At 41.9% G+C, this 19,062-nt stretch overlaps 1 protein-coding gene across 1 annotated transcript; it reads right to left on the reverse strand.

Annotated features, from left to right (window-relative positions):
- Positions 1-3,312: 3,312 nt before the first annotated feature.
- Positions 3,313-5,371, reverse strand: LOC108493062 (endogenous retrovirus group K member 113 Pol protein-like). Its single transcript, XM_017806054.1, is given in 3 exon segments — positions 3,313-4,439; positions 4,442-4,469; positions 4,943-5,371. Coding segments are annotated over 3 exon segments (1,584 nt in total).
- Positions 5,372-19,062: the final 13,691 nt, after the last annotated feature.

The raw sequence follows: 19,062 nt of genomic DNA on the forward strand, positions 1-19,062 counted from the left end.
AGTTATGATCAGAGGTTATTATCCATTTGGAAACATAACTCTTATCCTAATAAATGTTTAAGCTGTCTTTTTTTTCATAGAATCACAGAAGGTTTTGGGTTGGAAGGGATCTTAAAGATTTTTTAGTTCCAACCTCCACTGCCATTGAGGTTGCCATTCCAACCTTCCACTGGACTGAGTTGTTCAGAGCCCCATCCAGCCTGGACTTGAAGATTTTCGGGGTTGGGGCATCCACAATTTCTCTGAGCAACTTGTTTCAGTGCCTCACCATCCTCAAAGTAAAGCTTTTCTCCCTGATATCTAACCTAAATCTACCTTATTCCAGTTTAAAGTCATTACCCCTTGTGCTATCACTACGTGCTCTTGTGAAAAGTCCCTTTCCAGTCTTTCTGTGACGATGGCCAAGAATGCGCTCAGGCAGCAATTAGGCAGGCAAAGGCACAAATCTTTATTTACAATAGGCTTATATTTATATTCTTTTTCTCTGTCCACGCATAAACATATTATATTTCATTGGTCAGGTACTCCTGCTCACACGCCTAAACTCATCTTTTGACAGGTGGTCAACACTTCGCGTGCTGGCAAATCTCAAAAACAGCACCTGTTATTTACAGCAGTTTTTCTCCTTTTCTGCTTTCTCATCCTGGATCGTTTACATTCCTTACAACTACACAGCTGCAACTGCTCAAATTCAAGGCCTATGGTCCAGTCGTTTCCCACAATTCCTCCTTTTTGTTTTTTGGCTATGAAAGCCGAGTTTATCATCCCCTGCAGGGCCCTTTGCAGAAAGGATAACAAACACGGTAGTAGCAAGACAATTATTATAAGCACTAGGAGGCACTAAAGGCCTAGTTTTACTACTTGCTTGATCCAGGCACTAAGACCCCATCCATTCAACCACCCATCAATGCCAAAAAATTCTGTGTCCTGTGTTATCTTTTGAGTTGCCACCTGCAAGTCTGCTATGCTCTTGTATATAGACTCAGAATGGTCTGATAGATTCATACAACACATTCCCTCAAAATCCCGACACCTGTGCCCATGTACTAAAAGCAAAAAATCAACAGCAGCTCTATTTTGAAGTGTAGCATGACGTACACTGTCTACATCCATTGCCAATTTATACAAAACTCGAAAAGTTTTGTAAAAGCCATTCTGTTTAGTGTTTCTAATGCTTTAATTGCTGCTACTCCAGGGGCAAGCACTGAAGAAGCTACAATCTCAGTGCAATTCCACAACCATATGTCGTCTTTACATGCAAGTGTCAATACTAAACTACGCTTATATCATGCATGTGTATGAAGGCAAGTGTGATTTAATAAAAGTTTCTGAGTTGGTGTCAACAGTCCCAGGTGACTGACGGTACAAGGTCCTCCTTTTATTTTTCCGGGAATCCCTGGCCAGGCTCTATCTCCACATATGAGGAACAGGCCACGAGGCAATTTTCTTGCAACTGCAACTCCTGAAGTGGGCCTTCTTTTTTCATGTCCCAGGTGTTGACACCAAGCAGAACTATTTTGATAAAGATTCATGCTTGGGGAAACATCTTGCAGAATTGTTTCTTTCTTTTCCCGTGTGTCATGACCATCAATATAGTTAAAGTAAATACAGCTTTTAGCTGGTTAACTCCTAATGTATCTATTTCCTGGGGTTGTAAGGTAATTGGAAGGCTATCGTCCCAACTGTCCCAATATTCTGTACAATTCTTCATTGACTTGCAAACGGCCATCGAGGTTCTCTGGGTCTTGGTTACATCTACAACAATAAGGTTGGCCTCACTGCCATTTAGTGGAGCTCCCACTAAACAGGTATAAAAAGGCTGCTTGGGTTGTGCAAGCGAGGCACAAAAGGTGGTCTGATTTAAGGCCTTCATCAGAGTGACCCAAACATTTTTACTGTTCCACAGGGTCAGCTGCTGGAGGTTCAGATCACCTCTGATTGGGTTCAAGTCGCTTTTGATCATCACCACGGCCAGTAGCAGGATGCACACACCTGGCAGGAAACCACCAGGGTCCAGCATCTATGGAAACACAAGCATACCCACGTCCCCAGGTGATAAGCTCCCACAGACCCTCCCATTCTCATGTCTGAAGGTTGCAGACTAGGACTCTGACCGTAGGCCGGAATTCATATCCTGCTCCCTGCAACGATAAAAAGTGCATTAAGATCACAGGATTTTCTGCATTAGAGGTACCATGAGGTGGTTTAGCGTGTACACCGCTATCCATATCCAATTCTGTGGTGTTTCACCATGCATTCCCCCTTTTTGTTTTTCAAGTGTTCGCTTTAGAGTATGATGGGTACGTTCTACAATGACTTGGCCTGTAGGGGAATGCAGGATACCTGTGACATGAGAAATACCCCATTGGTTAAGAAAGCTAGAAGTTTTGATCACTGTGTAACCTGAGCCATTATCAGTCTTGATAAGATGGGGAACACCTAAAGCAGCAAAAACTTGACGCCAGTGTGCAATGACATCTCTGCTCTTTCCCCCGGCATGGACAGAGGCCCACAACGCAGCTCAGTGAGTATCGACTGACACATGACATATTTGAGACGACCAAATTCAAGGGTATGCCAGACTTCATAACCCGTGGGGATTAACACCTGTTGAGGGCAATGGTGTGTGACGTTGACAGTCTCCACAAGATGCAACAATGTCCCTTGCTTCACCATTTGTAACTCCAAACTAGCGCTGCAAAGCATGTACACCTTGATGAAAAAGGCATGAGAAGATACTGCTTGCTGCCATTTGTCCAGTACAGGAGCAGCCCATGCAGGGGCTGCCAGCGCATTGGCCCACGGGTTACCCTCACAAATGAAACCAGGCAGACCAGTGTGGCTACGGACACGCAGAACACAGTAGGGTTGTGTCCGGTGCTGTAGTTCATGCCATAGAAGCTTTAGTAAATGAAATAACTGTTGGTGATTTACTTCTTTTAATGCAGCACAATCTAGGCGTTGCAGGACTCCTGCTACATAGGCAGAGTCAGTTACCAGATTCAAGGCAACACTAGAAAAGTTTTGGAACACCATTGCTACAGCATGGAGTTCTACTAATTGAAGGGAGCCATCTTCCTGGCCTATTAGCTCATGCCACTGACCTTATCCTTGCCATGTAACCACCACTTTCCCTGTCCTTCCAGACCCATCAGTAAATAATGTAAGTCCCTTAACTGGGAATAACAAGGGCCTTTCCATCAGGTGTAATTCCAAACGAAGCTGCAAAAATTTGTGAGAGTCCATGTAAAACAAGATCTCACCAGCAAAATGCAACAATGCTAATTGGAGATCAATGCTGTTTGCTAAAGACTAGTCCAGATAATCCTGGCGCATGGGCAAAACAATATTCTGGGGATCTCTGCCAGTAAGCTCAAGACAATGTTGCCATCCCGTACAGATTAGCTCAACAAGGGTGCTCACAGTTTTGCGTGGTTCGTGGGGTAAAAAAATCCATTCAATGAAATGCAAAGGGTCTCTCCATTGGGTGTCCCATTGTCCTAACAGACCAATAGGGTGATAAACATTAATCACCACATACAAATTAAGAGGATGGTCCTCTGCAAGGCAGTATGCTTTTCTGGTTTCTATTGGTCTTTCTACTAAGAACAGCGCAATTTTTGCATCTGTAGTTAGGCTTCTAGGAGAGAGTAAATCACTGTCACCTTTTAACAATTGAAACAAAGGGACCAATTGAGCAGCGGTCAGACTAAGTAAGGGCTGTATCCAATTGACGGTCCCCACAAGTTTTTGTACATCGTTCAGTGTTTTAACCTCTTATGAAATTTGGACAGTTTGTGGTTGAATTTTCTGATCCAAAATTTTGACTCCCAAATATTTCCATGGTGCTTGAGATTGCACCTTTTCTGGAGAAATTTGTAGCCCATATGCATGCATCGACTGTTCCACTACTGGCTTAACCTGGCATAATTGCGTTTGATTTGGTGCAGCGACAAGAATGTCATCTACATAATGATAACAGTACACCTGCAGAAATTGCTGCCAGACTTCAGACAAAGCTTGAGCTACATACCACTGACAGATGGTGTGACTATTCTTCATCCCCTGAGGCTAAACAGTCCATTGATAACACTGACAGGGTTCCTGATTGTTAATTGCTGGGACAGAGAAGGCAAACTTCTCAACATCCTCAGAATGTAGGGGAATGGTGAAAAAGTAATCTTTTAAATCAATAACATGTATGTACCAACCAATTGGAATTATGGTAGGGGAAGGCATGCCAGGTTGCAATGCTCCCATACTTTTCATAATTCGATTTATTTGCCTCAGATCATGAAGAAGCCTCCACTTTCCCCATTTTTTCTTGATAACAAATACGGGAGTATTCCATGGGCTATGAGAGGGTTCTGTATGACCCTGCTGTAATTGCTCTTTTACCAGCTCATGGAGGGCAAGCAATTTCTCCTGTGCCAGGGGCGCTGGTTTACCCACACAGGAGTTGTAGTCAGCTATTGCAGCTTAAGGGGGGGTTGCTTAATGCCCTCACACACAGTGACCCCTAGGAAAAACCCTTTTCGTTAGTTCCAACAGACACTCCCCACATACTCAAAACATCCCTTCCCCACAGGTTCAGTGGTACCATGACAACAAAAGGCCTTGTTGTTGCTATGTGTCCATCAGGGTTCACAATTTGTACAGGAAATTTACTTTGAAAGCTTTGAGTAGTTCCGCCTACTCCAGCTATCGCATCTCCTGCTGACATTGCAGGTCAGTCTCTCAGCCTGTCTTCATGTGCTATGACGGTAACATCAGCTCCGGTGTCAATCATTCCCTTGATTCACAAACTCTTTGAACCTCCCTGTGTTAGTGTGAGCACACAGGTCATAGTTGGCCTATCTGAACTGATGACTGTTGTCCAATAGATTTGTGGAGCACCTGTAGACCCAAAAGTCCCTGTATTTCAGACCCTTGAGTCCGCTACCAGGACCTCTGCAATGAAAGGTGCCAGTTGCGCTATTCTGCTCCCTGCCAGTATAACGACCGGTGTGGAGGGGGTCCACACCATGGCTTGAATTTGTCCTGTATAGTCCGCATCAATGACGCCCAGGAGAACAAAAAGACCCTTCATTGTGGCGCTAGAGCGTCCCACTAGTAAAGCACTTAAACCATACCCTAATGGCCCATGTTCTTGTAAAGGTGCCTTATGCACCTTAGAGTCCTTGATTGTAGTTTTCACTGCTGTGGCGACATCCACTCCAGCATTTCTGGCTGTCTTTGCAGTGAGTTGGTCGCATAAGCCTGGAATGGATTCTGGGGAGCAACTTGTGTCTGTGCGTGACCTCCCCTCGCGCTCCGCCTCCCATTTCCCAAAGTCAGTGGTTGTCCCTGGAGAATGAACTTGAAGCAGCATTGTTTAGCAAAATGACCTGATCTATGGCAACATGAGCAAAATAGCATAGAATTTGAGCTCGACACAGTGAGGGGCCTGCGTGGGCATTGTTTTTTAAAATGTCCAGATTGCCCACAATGAAAACACTTCTCTACCTTTACTGCCACTGCAAATGTGGTAGCCAGGGCCTCCATCTGGTGAGACATTGAACTCACTTTTTCACAGGTTTCTATCATATCAATCAGGCTTGCATTACTACACAGAGATAGCAGTGCACGTTTACAACCTGTGTTAGCATTATCTCAGGTTAGCTGTAACGTAACTGTATCCCGAGCCACCACATTAAGCACCTGCTTTTCCAGTGCTTCTCTTAATCTATCAATAAACTGCTCATAAGGCTCATTTGGCTTTTGCTTAATAGTTGTCCACAATTGCTTTGGCTTGCCTGTATCAGGGACAAGAAGCAAAACTTGAGCAGTGAGCTCTGTGGTTTGGTGCAAAATAAGAGGATGAAGCCAAGCCTGCAATTGTGGCTGATTAAGCGGTTCATGCCCAGGCAACTGAGGAAGGCCTGCACCAAACCTAGGGCCGTCTTGAGAGCATTCCAAATTTCCCAACAATGCCTGTTCTGCTAGCCTCCTCCAATGTGCTCTGAACATCAGCAACTGAGTCAGGTTAAAACACACTTGTGCAACTGAGCGAATATCATGAGGAGTAAGCTCACTCGCCCAAATTCCTCTGATTAAAGACTGTGCAAAAGGCGAGCTAACCCCATGATGCATAATGGTCTGACACAAGTCCTTAATAATAGAATAATTAAATGGTTCCCATTTGTCAGGCTCTTTACCATTGTTACTAATTATAGGGTACGTGAACAATGGACCACCCCCAAGGACTTGTACCATATTGGAGTCTCCCTCCTGTAGAGCCTGTTCTTTGATCTTCTGCCAAAATTTGGGGGGGTTGGGAGCAGAAATGGAAACCTGCAACTTCACAGCTGCAACTGTTCAAATTCAAGGCCTACAGTCCAGTCGTTTCCCACATTTCTGTAAATCTCCTTCAGGTCATCTATATTAGATGTCTGAGAACCAGTTCTTGGGAAAAAAAATCCTGAACAGCACAATTAAGTCCCTCTTAGAAGTCAAGTCCAAATAGTCAGAAAAAAACCCTATGGAAATATGATTTTTAAATTTCTTTTTGAGAATAGGATGCTTAAAAGTAACAAAATATTAATAGTTCCTTACTGCAAGGACTAAACGAGCTCAAATATTCACTGCCTTTGGACTTCACTGGACTTACCAAATAGCACTCCATCTCTCTCACCAATCACAACCATGTCTGCAGTTTTTCATGGTCACATATATAGACATCTGACATATCTAAGGCTATTGAGTCACATTTCCCATCAACAGGTGATTATACAGCAATAAAAAATGTAATCTAAATTCTACCCCCATTGTACTGTTACAAATGCTATATCTTTTACAGATCACAGTCAATACAGAAAGCCAATATGAATTCTAAACACTGCTTTAACCACAATATTAATTCCAAATGCCCTTCTGACAGCCTTTAACTAGACAGCCAAGGGTTAATGAGCTCTGGGGATTCCAAGCTAAATCCTGTCTTGTTTTAGCACTTCCTTTATTTTATTCCTTTTGCTTTTCTCTGTGTATTCTTCTCTTTCTTTTCCCCTTCTGAGAAATGTTATTTATAAATTAGACATGACATACTGATTTACTGACAATAAGAGCAAAGGTATTATATTGCTACCATGAAAGACAGTCAAGAGCTGCCTCCTTTGATAATGGAACTGTTGTTTCCATTGAATTTAGCACATGGCTCCAACCTCTTGTGAACTGGAAACTTTCAGGAACTCAGAGAACAACACCAGCTGAAAGCACCTAATTTTCCCTGAATTGAAAACACTATCGTGGACTCAAACAACCTTGGAGATATAATTCTGGATATAAGACCCAGTCTGACAACTGTGTAGTACCCAGTCTTTTTTCACTTTTTGTATTTCATTGCTCAAGGTCATACTAATACTCAAACTAGTCTGTAGGGACAGCATATTAAATATTGCGAAGAAATAGTGTGAGCCACCACAGAAGACAGATGTAAGATCAAAGTCTTTGCTGTATACACACATTTTTAAAGTGGATATCTCCAGATAAATTTTTACACTTAAGCACACACAATTGCTTCCTACAGGATATAAATCTCCAGCATTTCCTTGTTTGAAATACACAAGGAAAATTCTCTTGCGTTTGGATAAAAATGCTTAGGGTTGATACAGCAATATTTTAGAACAGCTGATAGGTGGCAGAATGAAGAAGTAAAGAAAAAACAAGTTAGAAATTGGCAAAAAATTGCGTCTTCTTAGAGGGTCTTTATATGTACTGAAAGTCCCATCTCCAGTCTCTGGCAGTGCAAACACCATGTCTTTTTTCCCATCATGTGCACTTGAGGCACATACTCACTGCTTGTACCATGGACATTATGGACTTAGTCATGAGATCTGTTCATACGTAAAAGAATGTTTTTACATGCATATCTGGGGTTTGTGACCCATAAAACTAGGAGATATGTGGATGAAGGTTATTTTGATTCTGCTATTCTTTCCTTGTAGACATTTGAAAGTTCATCTTGAACATATATTTAATTTTCAGATATATAACCTTGTCTATCAATTTTACTATGTGATATTCTAGGCAATGTGGCTTTTCGCATCTATTTCTGTTTTTATTGCACTCTCTGAGATGAAAGCTGAACGGCTAATTGCCTGACTTCCTTTGAATGTTGGCTTGAAAGATTATTTTACCCTAACTATTTTGTCATTTACCCATATAATTAAACTTTAAAAAATAAAACCAGCATGTCCTGTACTAGTTATTGTTTTTCTTATTCTTTAAAGACCTGATGTTTGCATAAGGTGCTGTAAATCAATAACAATATTACTTGGCAATTGAATAGTGTTTGTTATGTTTAATGCATTTCACAAACATCCATACCAATTAATTAATGACAATTACTGGACCAATACGAGAATATCAATATTTTGTATTCAGTTCAGAAGGAAATTTTTCTCACACTAGCAGAAACCACATGACATGAATGGATCCTTGTGTTTTGCAACCTATAGTTTGAGTGCTAAAGCCATCTAATAACTATCAAGGACCACTGTGCTATATGTGCTTCAAACTATTAAAACTATTGCATGACAGCCATGGCTCATTACTTGCTCTATTTAACATTACCAGATTTTGCAGATGATTTTTTCCTCTATTCCAGATAGTTTTATTTGTACTCTCCATTTATAGTTTTTCCTCCAACCCCCAAGAAAACTTTTGATTAACATGAAAACGAAAGACTGCAAATACTCCAGGGAAAGAAGAATAATACTTTGGTTAATGCACAGGAGTAGGATGCAAAAATTTGGGTTCTATTCCCAGCACTAGTAAAAATCTTATGTAGTCTTAACACTTTGTTTCTACCTTAATTTCCTTGCCAGTAAGAGAGGACAATAATCTTTTCATTCTGTGGTGGGGGAAAAAAGTGTTTTCCCCTGGAGTTAAAAAAAAGTGGTAACCCTGAGGGGGTGGTGTTCTGGGTGCAGGGCCAGTTAGAAACCACATTTCGCTCCTTTGAAATCAACATATTGCAACAGACCAGAAAAGAAGGAGGATGACATAGTTGGAAGAGAGTCAGCCATGGTCTGAGCCACGAGGAGGTAGGGGTCAGCGAGCCCCCTGGGGGGCCAAAGCCACCCAACCCTCTGGCTGGGGGCTGCAGGAGCTTGGAACAGTGTTAAACTGTAGCTAAGAGCTGGAGGAAATTTCCTTGCCATGAGTGGGCAGCAGAAGACACTGAAAGCAGTGGCGGAGCAGCACTGAATAGAGAAAGGTGGCTCAAAGCCACAAAGATAGCTGGCAGCAGTGAGATGGCGTGGAGCCAGGCTCGAAGAGGCAGAGAGATCCTGCAGGAGAGGGAGTACAAGCTCCAGGCCCACATCGCCCACCACATCCAAAAGCTGGCAACAGACCAGAGAAAACTCAGCAGAGCTGTTTTGGGGTAAGACTGAATTAGTTTCCCAAAACCCTGAAACCTCCTAGAGAGGAGGGTTGGACTTCCAAACTCTTAGGGAGTCCTGAAATTCAGCAGCAGCTAGAGAGAGAGAGAGAAGAGCTGAGAGCTCAGAGATGTCCTGAGAGCTGGACTAGGATGGAATGCGGAGGAGGTGGCCTTGTCCCTGTGTTGTTGCTGCTATGCTGGCAGTTTGAGACAGAGTAAAGGAGCTCTGGTAGGATGCTTGGGGCAAATACTGAACTGAAAGCTGCCCTAAATGTTCTAACTCAGGAAGAATAAAAGTCTCCAAGGAAGTCCCCGGAAGGCTCGGGCTCGAGGGATGGGGATTTTCACAAAGTAAGAATGGAAAAATCCTGACTACAATACTCAAATCCGCTGCCTTAAAAATGAAAGGCACTAACTAATATCACAGAAACTAATTTGAAGGAACTGTGACCTGAAAAGTGGCAAAAAGACTTTTCTCTTTTCTTCTTGGACTCTTATTGAAGAAAAAGAGAAATTTAATCTAATGTAAATATATTATTTCATCGTAGAAGAAATAGCTAAGTTGTTACTTATATATACATGTATGTAAATAAACCTTGTAAGTATTTTTTCCCCTTCCCCCAATGCCGAGGAGTTGTGTTTTGTCTGAAAACCCTCTCACACTGGGGCAAATTGTGGCAGGGGAGCTTGAACTCGGAAATTTGGATTTCTGAGGGTCTCAAACCACGACACATTCTAAATCCCTCTGTGTTTCAAGGATAAGTTGACCAATGCTTTTAGGGCTGATTCGAGTTTAGGAATTATTTTCGAGCATAAATGGCAGCAGAAATCCATGGTAAAGGATAGCCATTTATATTTGCAAAACAAAGGAGAAAAAAAACATTTCTCTGACTAAAATACAACACATTACTGAATAAACTGTAGGTGGAAATTGCTCCTAATCAGAAGACTTGAGATGACAGAAAACTTTACAAAATTTTTAGTGCTCGATCAACAATATGAAGAAGCAAAAGTCTCAAGTGCTCTGAGTTCCTCAGAAGAGGAGCTATTCTTCTGATGTGTTGTTTCAGTATAGTCACCAGTGAATTGTGGGATCCTCCAAACTCTAAACTGACATGTAGAAATTTCTGAATTTCTAATCCTCACATGGACGATGAGGGCACTCTGCAGAAAAGAAAGGATTAAAACCTCTGAGGCAACCATCCTATGCTTACTTGTCTTGCCTGTGCAAGAGGCTCTTTTTTGTTTGCTGAAGATGTTTTGTGGTTTGGTTTTGTTTTCTTTTGTTCTGTTTTTTTTTTTATTCGGATTGGGCTTTTTTTGTTACTGCTGCCATTCACTTCTTTTTTTTTAAGGAAATAATATTGTATTTATTTACAGATCTTTCCATACCATTCTATTTACAATCTAAAAAGTAAATGCCTTAAACAGCTGTTCAGTGAGGTACTATTCAGAAAATTCCTGCACTAGCCTGACTTGACTGCCTCCATCTCCAGAAAACAAAACAGGAACCAGGCACTCTGGCCACTGGCTCTTTTACAGATGATGTTTTAAGTTACTTTCCAATGCCTAAGGGACAGGGCACAGTGAAAATAAATCTTCAGAAAACAGCTGGCTCCAGGTTTAATATTGTAATACCTCAAAGCAGTGCATGCCTGTTTTGAATGCACACTTACAGCACATTTCAGGCTAGGTTCATTTCAGTCCTGCACTACATGACCATTTTAAGTATGTCCAGCATGTCAAATCTCTAGCTCACAGGCTTACTGTGAGTAGTGATAGCGATTAATGCTGTCAAAGGAGCCCTGATCCCATTAAGTCTAGCCAAATAGATGACAGATCTACAACCAGCCCTGGAGGAAGGAAACTGAAAGCACCATATTTTGTGCATGTGTCTGTGTTTTCATAGTGTCCCACCCTCTGAGACGGACAGAACATATTGGACAATTTGCACAACTTGATCCTGGCTTCAGAAAACCTTTCACATTCCAAAGGAGGCAATGAACACAACAGAAAGTAAATTCTGAATATAAAATATACATTCCAGAGAGAGACATTATTAAAATTTCCAGCTGTAGAAATCTGGCTATTAATCATTCCCAAATTATCCTTATGCCAGCTAAATTATTATGAGTTCCCCTGTAAATTAAATAGTTATTAGTTCCACATTCCTGATATAGACACCAGCATTCTGAAAAAAAGGAAAAACCACTGGTATCAATCTAGAAAGGAGTTCAGGGGGGACAAAAGGTAAAGAAAAGAATTTTCTTTTACTTGATTACAAAAGAAAGGCACTTCACAGTATGGTCTCACAGTAATTGTAGCCATATATCATAGCATGTCACAACTCTAGGACAAAGCTAAGCTGCCTTTCATCTGCAAACAGCTAAAAATGCAGACAGAAGAAGCTAAGTGGTGAGGTCATGGAATCTTTTCCCATATTCCACTAGAGAGCAGTATTCTTTTGTACAAAGCAGGTAGGTTATCCTCTGCAAGGCGAGCTGTGAGGAACCTCTCTTGCTGAAAAAACTTCCGTGGTCATTTATAAGAGGGTTTGTGATAATTCTGCAGCATCAGATGTTCGAAATTAACAGTAGAGGAAACATTCATAGCAATGGTTTCTTACTAGTATTGCTTTATGTTGGTAGTTTTCTTTTAAGGCTTTTTGTTGTGTGCTGTATTTTTTTCAGAAAAAAAAGGTAGTAAAAGATGCAAATAGGTATGTAATGGACTCAATTTTCAAGAATAGTGAACTCCTATATTTCTACAATCAAGTAAGGGTGTAATCATCTGCATAATAATAAAGTTGCAAAAATGGAAAAATGAAGATGGTTATAACACAGAAAAATTTGAACTTCTTCAGCTACACTAGATTTAATAACAAGTAAATGTGATGGTAAACTATTTGGGGGGAGTAGATGGGAATGAAAATCCCTGCAGCTACAAAAAACTAAAGAGACATTTTAATTGTGCACTGAAAATATAGCATGAAAAATATAGACCTACAGGCAATTTGCTAATACCTGCTTTACAGATGACTTGGCAACAGAAGACACAGAAAAAAATCCTCTGATTTGAAAATACAGAATTTAAAAATGGTTTTGTTATATAATTGTCTTTCTAGTTCTTATGTCCTGATCACAGGTAAACAGAAATTGGAAAATGAATACTTTTAGACTGCCTTAGTTGTTTGATAAGCATAAAACTCCTGGGTAATCCATTTACTTTTCCCCTGAGAAGGAAATGAATATGTCTGTCAGGAGCTCGGTTCAATTCTGTTTTCAGGGCAAAGATTTGTTTCTGGTGTCAATCAGAAATTGAAGTGTTTTCTCCCTTTTAGAGACCACAGAACCATTTTTATCCAATTATTCTTTCTGTCCAAACACGAACAATATATTTCTATTTTTTTAGGGGCAAGTGAAATAATTTTTTTTCCCCATTAGGGCTCCCAGAGTCCACCTCTATTACAGAAGTTTCTGGCTTACAGTACTACTACTCCGTGAGAACAGAGGATTGTAGGCAACTTATGGAAGTTGAGGGTTGGTTTTTTGCATTAAAAATACATGAGTCCCGTTGATTCCACTAATGGTAATAAACCACTGGTAACTCGATTAAACTAATGGTAATTTTATGAAAATATTCTACTGCTTTAGCCAAGAGTCTGATATGCGGACCAATGTGGGTATTCATATCCAAGCCTCAAAACTCACTGGTCTGCTCTGATCAAGAGCAACTGTTTGTTTCTCAGTTTTGTAGATGAGCTTTTAATCAAAAAAAGACAAACAATTTTCACTAGTACTGGCACCCAGCCTCAAGAGGCAAGAAACAAATAAGACTGCAACAGAAACTGAGGTTTTTCTATCAAGTTTAGTAAGACCTCGTACTTAACAAAATAATTTGACTGTACTCTCATATGAATTTGCAGTCCTACTCATTATGATATTGCTCAGGTTAGAGAAAGAATGTCTGGAGCACAGAATAAGCATGGATTGTTGAGTAATAAAGCTTAATTCATAAGGTTTTCTACAAGATTCTGCCTCTTGTTTGTTTGGATGGATTATTTGTTTGCTTAAGAAAATATATTGTTCTCCATGAGTTGTGATTCTTAAAACTAGCACTGAAAATAGCTGTATATATTCCTTATTCCATAAAATAAATGTGGTGTGAAGATATCTGGAAAATATTTGAAGGTGTATGAAAACATAATAATACTTCATGTCATATATAATATTCATATATGATGAACTTTCAAAAGTTCATACATTCTAATTCAGTGTTAAACTAAGCATTTGAAAAGTTCCAGAGTCTCATTTAAAATTACCCATTTATTTTAAAACAGATATATGTTTAAGCATCCTACTCCTTTTTTACACTCCTTCCGTGTGACTTTTCTCAATAAGCATAGCAACTGTACAAAGAAATGAAAAAATGCTGGTGCCTGATAGGCAAATGTAAGAGCACCAGAATGAGACACACAGTTGCTATACAAGTTACAAAACACTCTAGACACTTCTATTGTGAGATTTTATAGTTAATATGATTCAAATCAATGAGTGTTAGCACTATTAGGAGTAAGAAGCCGCTTTAGAGTAAGGGCATTAGAAGGGTATAATATAACATCAAAGAGGTACACATTTCTTACCAATAAAATACTGGTTGACATCCAATAGGATGTGAATGAATGTATCACATTCTGGCAGGCAATTATGTCCTGCTAGAATAACCATGGCCTGAATAAGACTGAGCTGAATTGAAGCTGTTGGTCATTGTCCCAGTTTCAGCCAAGGAAAGAGTTAATTTTCACAGTGACAGTGAGGGAGTGGAGCCTAGAGCTGTGTGGGCATGGCTACAACATTGTACTGTTGGATAGCATCTTACTTCATTGTTGGGGGATGGGGGAAAGGGTCTCTCTCTTGTTTCCCGAATGAGAGAGTAAGCAACAAACAGAGCTGTGGGGTAATGCTGGGCCCAACCATAGGGTGTATCCACCATTGTTTTTCATTGTCTTAGGCTTGGGAAAAAAAACCAAACATGTGCATGGAGGGTTCAAGGGCCATTTTGTTCTTTGACTTGGGGGCTGTGCAGCATTAGATTAGGTCAGTCAGTCAGTAAGCGATTTTTGTATGTAAGTCCCCCTCTTTTTGTATACTTTTGTTATTAGTTGCTGGTGTTACTGTTAATTTTCTTACCTCATTGCTGTTCCCACTAAACTGTTCTTATCTCAGCTTGGGATCTCTGTCTTTTGTCTCTCTCTCAGGGTGGGTGGAGGGAGAAGTGGGTTGGGTTTTTTTTATTTTAGTAGGAGGACTAATACCATTCCTAAATCACCACAGCCTTAAACTGTTGCCCAATGTGTGGAATGAAGGATAGAGATAACAACAGATCTCCCCAGAGTGGCTTGGAAACAAATTTGATTTAAGGCTTCCTGTATTAGGTCGTGGTTACAATGCTGTTGAAAAAATATGTTTCTGTACATACACTGTGTGTGCATCATGGTGCTCTTTTTCAGAGCAGGGAGAGGAATCAAGATTCCTTTGTTGACATACTGTGTGATATCAGTTTATAGCATGATAACGTCAAGGGCAATAAGGGTCATTTGGGATGTGTATTCAGTGTTGCTCTCCTGCCTTGGCCCGGGATGCTACCTCAGGGAGTTCATTAATACTCCTACCCAGCCTGTGGAGGGAACATGGGAAGATGATTTTCCCAAGCCTTTCACCCCTTTTTCCTCCTTCAGGCCTGTTGCAACATTTTTTCAGAATTTTGAATTCCCTTTGGATGTTACAGGAAGCATAGTCTTGTTGCTAAGTCTGTCAGCTATCCTCAGTGTGGGGCACACCATGCTTAGAGTCAAGAAAGAGATTTCTGGGAAGGTCATTCAGACATCTGCCCTGAGGTCATGAGTGGCATGGAATGTGGGAGAAAATGAACCAGTCTGGGGGGAAATTCTCTGCTCTAATGTTTCGGAAGTTCATCCCTGATAAAGTGACAGAATATTTGCAAGAAGAAATGCTTTTGAAACTCCAGAGAGGAGCAACTTATTGCAGTGTGCTAGACCCTGGCTACTATTTCTCAGACACTGCTTGCCACCAGACAGCACCCTCAGGGGGAGGAGAAGGAAAGCAGATCAACAGGCACCATGGTTACTCAATCTGCAGCTGAACCAGAGGAACAATGCGTGCCAGTAGCAGTCTTCCCTCTACAGAAGAAAAAATCCAAGACCTAATCAGTTCACATAGTGAAGGATGAAGAGGAATCAGGGCCTTCAGAACAGGAGGAGGAGGCAGGACCAGAGATACTCACCTGATCCTTATCCTTGATTGAGCTGTGAGATATGTGAAAAGATTTCAGCTGCCAGTTGAATGAGTCTCTGGTGATCTGGCAGATCCAATGCTGGGATATCATGTCCCACAATGTGAAACTAGATGGTAGTGAAGGTAAGCAACTGGGATCCCTGTCCCAGGATGTGAGCATTGACAAGGGAAATGGAGAGAGGAACAACACTCATTGCTTCTAGAGGTGATTCCTATCAAGTACCTGTGAGGAAAAGGTATTCCCCCAGTGATGATCTAATAGTGCACCCAAGTAGGTGAAATGCTATGAAGAAAGGCATCCACTGACTGAGAGAATTAGCTGTGCTGGAGGTAACCTATAGGGATTCAAATAATGAGCAGTCCCCTGTAGGTCCAGATGAGGTCCAGTGTACACAATCCATGTGGCAAAAGTTTGTATGGACCGTGCCATCATCATATGCCAACTCATTGGTGTTGATGTCAATGAAAACAGGAGAACAAACAGTGCTTCAGGTGACCAGCGGACTCTGGTAATATGAAGATCAGATTTTCTCCTCACTATTGATCTGTGCCTTGTCTGTGGAAAGACTGTCCAAGACTGTGGACAGATTCAAAAGACTCAAGCAAACTAGAGAGGAAATGTTCCATCCCCACCAATATGGACTACAATCTCTGGTATTGGGTGTAAGCCCTCCTCTGCTCAAGAGAGAAGATACACACCACAAGGTAACCTGTGGTTTTATCTGCATGAGCATGAAGAGGACACGAGGAAGTGGGATGGAAATCCCTCCTCTGCCGCAGCAGTATGGGTATGTGAGTTGAGAGGAAGAACAACCACCATGGGAAAGTCTTCAAGGGTAAATGCCACTCTGGTTTCCAGTGGACAAATCCTCAGACAGAATCAGAGGACTGATGTTACTTCCAACCCTCTTGAAGGCACCTCCAGTTCATATTTACGAGAAGTGAGCAACGAGTACCATGACTAAAACTAGAGGCACCCTGCCTCCAGCCAGGTGGAGGAAAGGGACAATTGGATCTATTGGACTGGGTGGATTCAATGGCCTGGCACATCAGACCCACAGGAGTATAAAGCTTCAGTTGACACTGGCACACATTGATGCCATCAAGATTTGTGGGTACAGAATCCATCTCTGTTTCTGAAGTAACAGCAGGATCCCAGCAGCTGACTCAACTGGAAGCTGAAGTGAGCCTGACTAGGAACAAATGGCAAAACCACCCCACTGTGACTGGTCCAGAGGCCCTGCGCATCTTTGGCATAGATTACCTCAGGAGAGGGTGTTTCAGGACCCAAAAGGGCATCATTAGCTTTTGGGATAGCTGCTGTAGAGACAGACGAAATTACACAGCTTGGTCTCTCAGAGAACCCTTCTGCTGTGGGACTGCTGAAGGTCAAAGAACAACAGGTACCGATTGCTACCACAACAGTGCAACATTGACACCACCACACCAGCTGGGACTCCAGGCCCACGACCCATGGATGATTTGTGAACTAGAGAGCCAGGGAATGGTCAGCAAGACTTGCCAACCTTTTAATAGCCCTGTATGACCAGTGCATAAGTTCAGTGGAGAGTGGAGACTGATGGTAGACTATCGTGACCTGAATGAAGTCACACCACCCCTGAGTGCTGGTGTGCTGGACATGCTGGAACTTCGGTATGAACTGGAGTCCAAGGCAGCAAAATGGTGCCACCATCGACATTGCTAATGTGTATTTCTCCATTTCCTTAGCAGTAAAGTGGAGGTCAGAGTTCGCTTTCACCTGGAGAGGTGTGCAGTAAACCTGGAACCGACTGCCCCAGGGGTGGAAACACAGTCCAGTATTTGCATTGGACAGATCCAGACTGCACTGGAAAAGGGTGAGGCTCCAGAACACATGCAGTACATTGATGACAGCATCATATGGGGCCAACACAGCAGAGGAATCTTTTGAGAAAGGGGAAAAAACACCCTTCTCCTGAAGGGTGTTTTTGCTAGGACCTGCCCAGGAAATTCAGTTTTTAGTAGTAAAATGGCAAGGTGGACATTGCCAGATACCAATGGATATGGCCAACAAAATAGCAGCTGTGTCCCTGCCAACCAGCAAGAAGGAAACACAGGCTTTCCTATGCACTGTGGGTTTTTGGAGAATGCATATTCTAGATTACAGTAAAATTGTAAGACCTCTCTCTCATGTAACAAGAAAGAAGAGTGATTTCAAGTGGACTCCTGAACAATGACAACCTTTTGAACAAACTAAACAGGAAATTGTCCATGCAGTAGCCCTGGGACCAGTCAGGACAAGACAAAATGTGAAAAATGTGCTCTACATTGCAGTGAGGGAGACTGGTCCTTCCTGAAGTCTCTGGCAAGAAGTACCCATGGCGACTCAAGGACAAGCCCTGAGATCCTGGAGTTGGGGATACAAGGGATCCAAGGCCTGTTACACCCCAATGAAAAAGAGATACTGGCAGCTTGTGAAGGGGTTCAAGCTCTTCAGAAGTGATTGGCACCAAAGTACAGCTTCTTCTGGCACCCTGACTGCCAGTGCTGGGCTAGATGTTCAAAGAGAAAGTCCTCTAACACATCATGCCACTGATGCCACATGGACTAAGTAGATTGTTCTGCCCACAGAGTGAGCTTGAATAGGAAACCCCAATCTCCAAGGATCTTGGAAATCATCACAAACTGGCCTCAAGGGAGTCCCAAAAATTTGGGACTATCATCAGAAAAGGAGGAGGAGAAGGTAACACATGTTGAGGAGGCCCCACAATATAATCTGCTACCAAAAAGTGAAAAGCAATCCACTCTCTTCACTGATGGTTCCTGCCATGATGTATGGAAAAATCAAAAATGGAAAGCTGCTGTACAGAGTCCTACATAGCAAACTGCAAAAACTATTGAGGGACAAGGTGGATCAGATCAGGTTGCAGAGCTGAAGGCCATCCAGCTGGCTTTAGATATTGGCCAGTGCTCTACCTCTACACCGACTTATGTATGTTAGCCAACACTCTGTGGGGGTGGCTGGTTCAATGGAAAAAGACCAACTGGCAGCACAGAAGTTAAACCCAGCTGGGCTGCTGAGTGTGGCAAGACATTTCCGTCCAGGTAGAGAAGTTGGCTGTGAAGGTACATCATGTAGATACACATGTACCCAAGAACTGGGCTACTGAAAAACCCCAGCAACGGAGAAGTAGATTGAGCCACTGAGATTGGGGTTGAAAGAAGAAATAGAAACTTTACTCACAGTATCCCAGAATGCCCAAATAAGGACCAATATGATCTTAGAGAAGTCCTAGAGAATTCAGTAAGGATGTATTCAAACAAAGAAGATGTAAACTAAGCTCT

Source organism: Lepidothrix coronata, unplaced genomic scaffold (genome assembly GCF_001604755.1).
Source record: "Lepidothrix coronata isolate B3197 unplaced genomic scaffold, Lepidothrix_coronata-1.0 Scaffold14, whole genome shotgun sequence".
Lineage (NCBI taxonomy): Eukaryota > Metazoa > Chordata > Aves > Passeriformes > Pipridae > Lepidothrix > Lepidothrix coronata.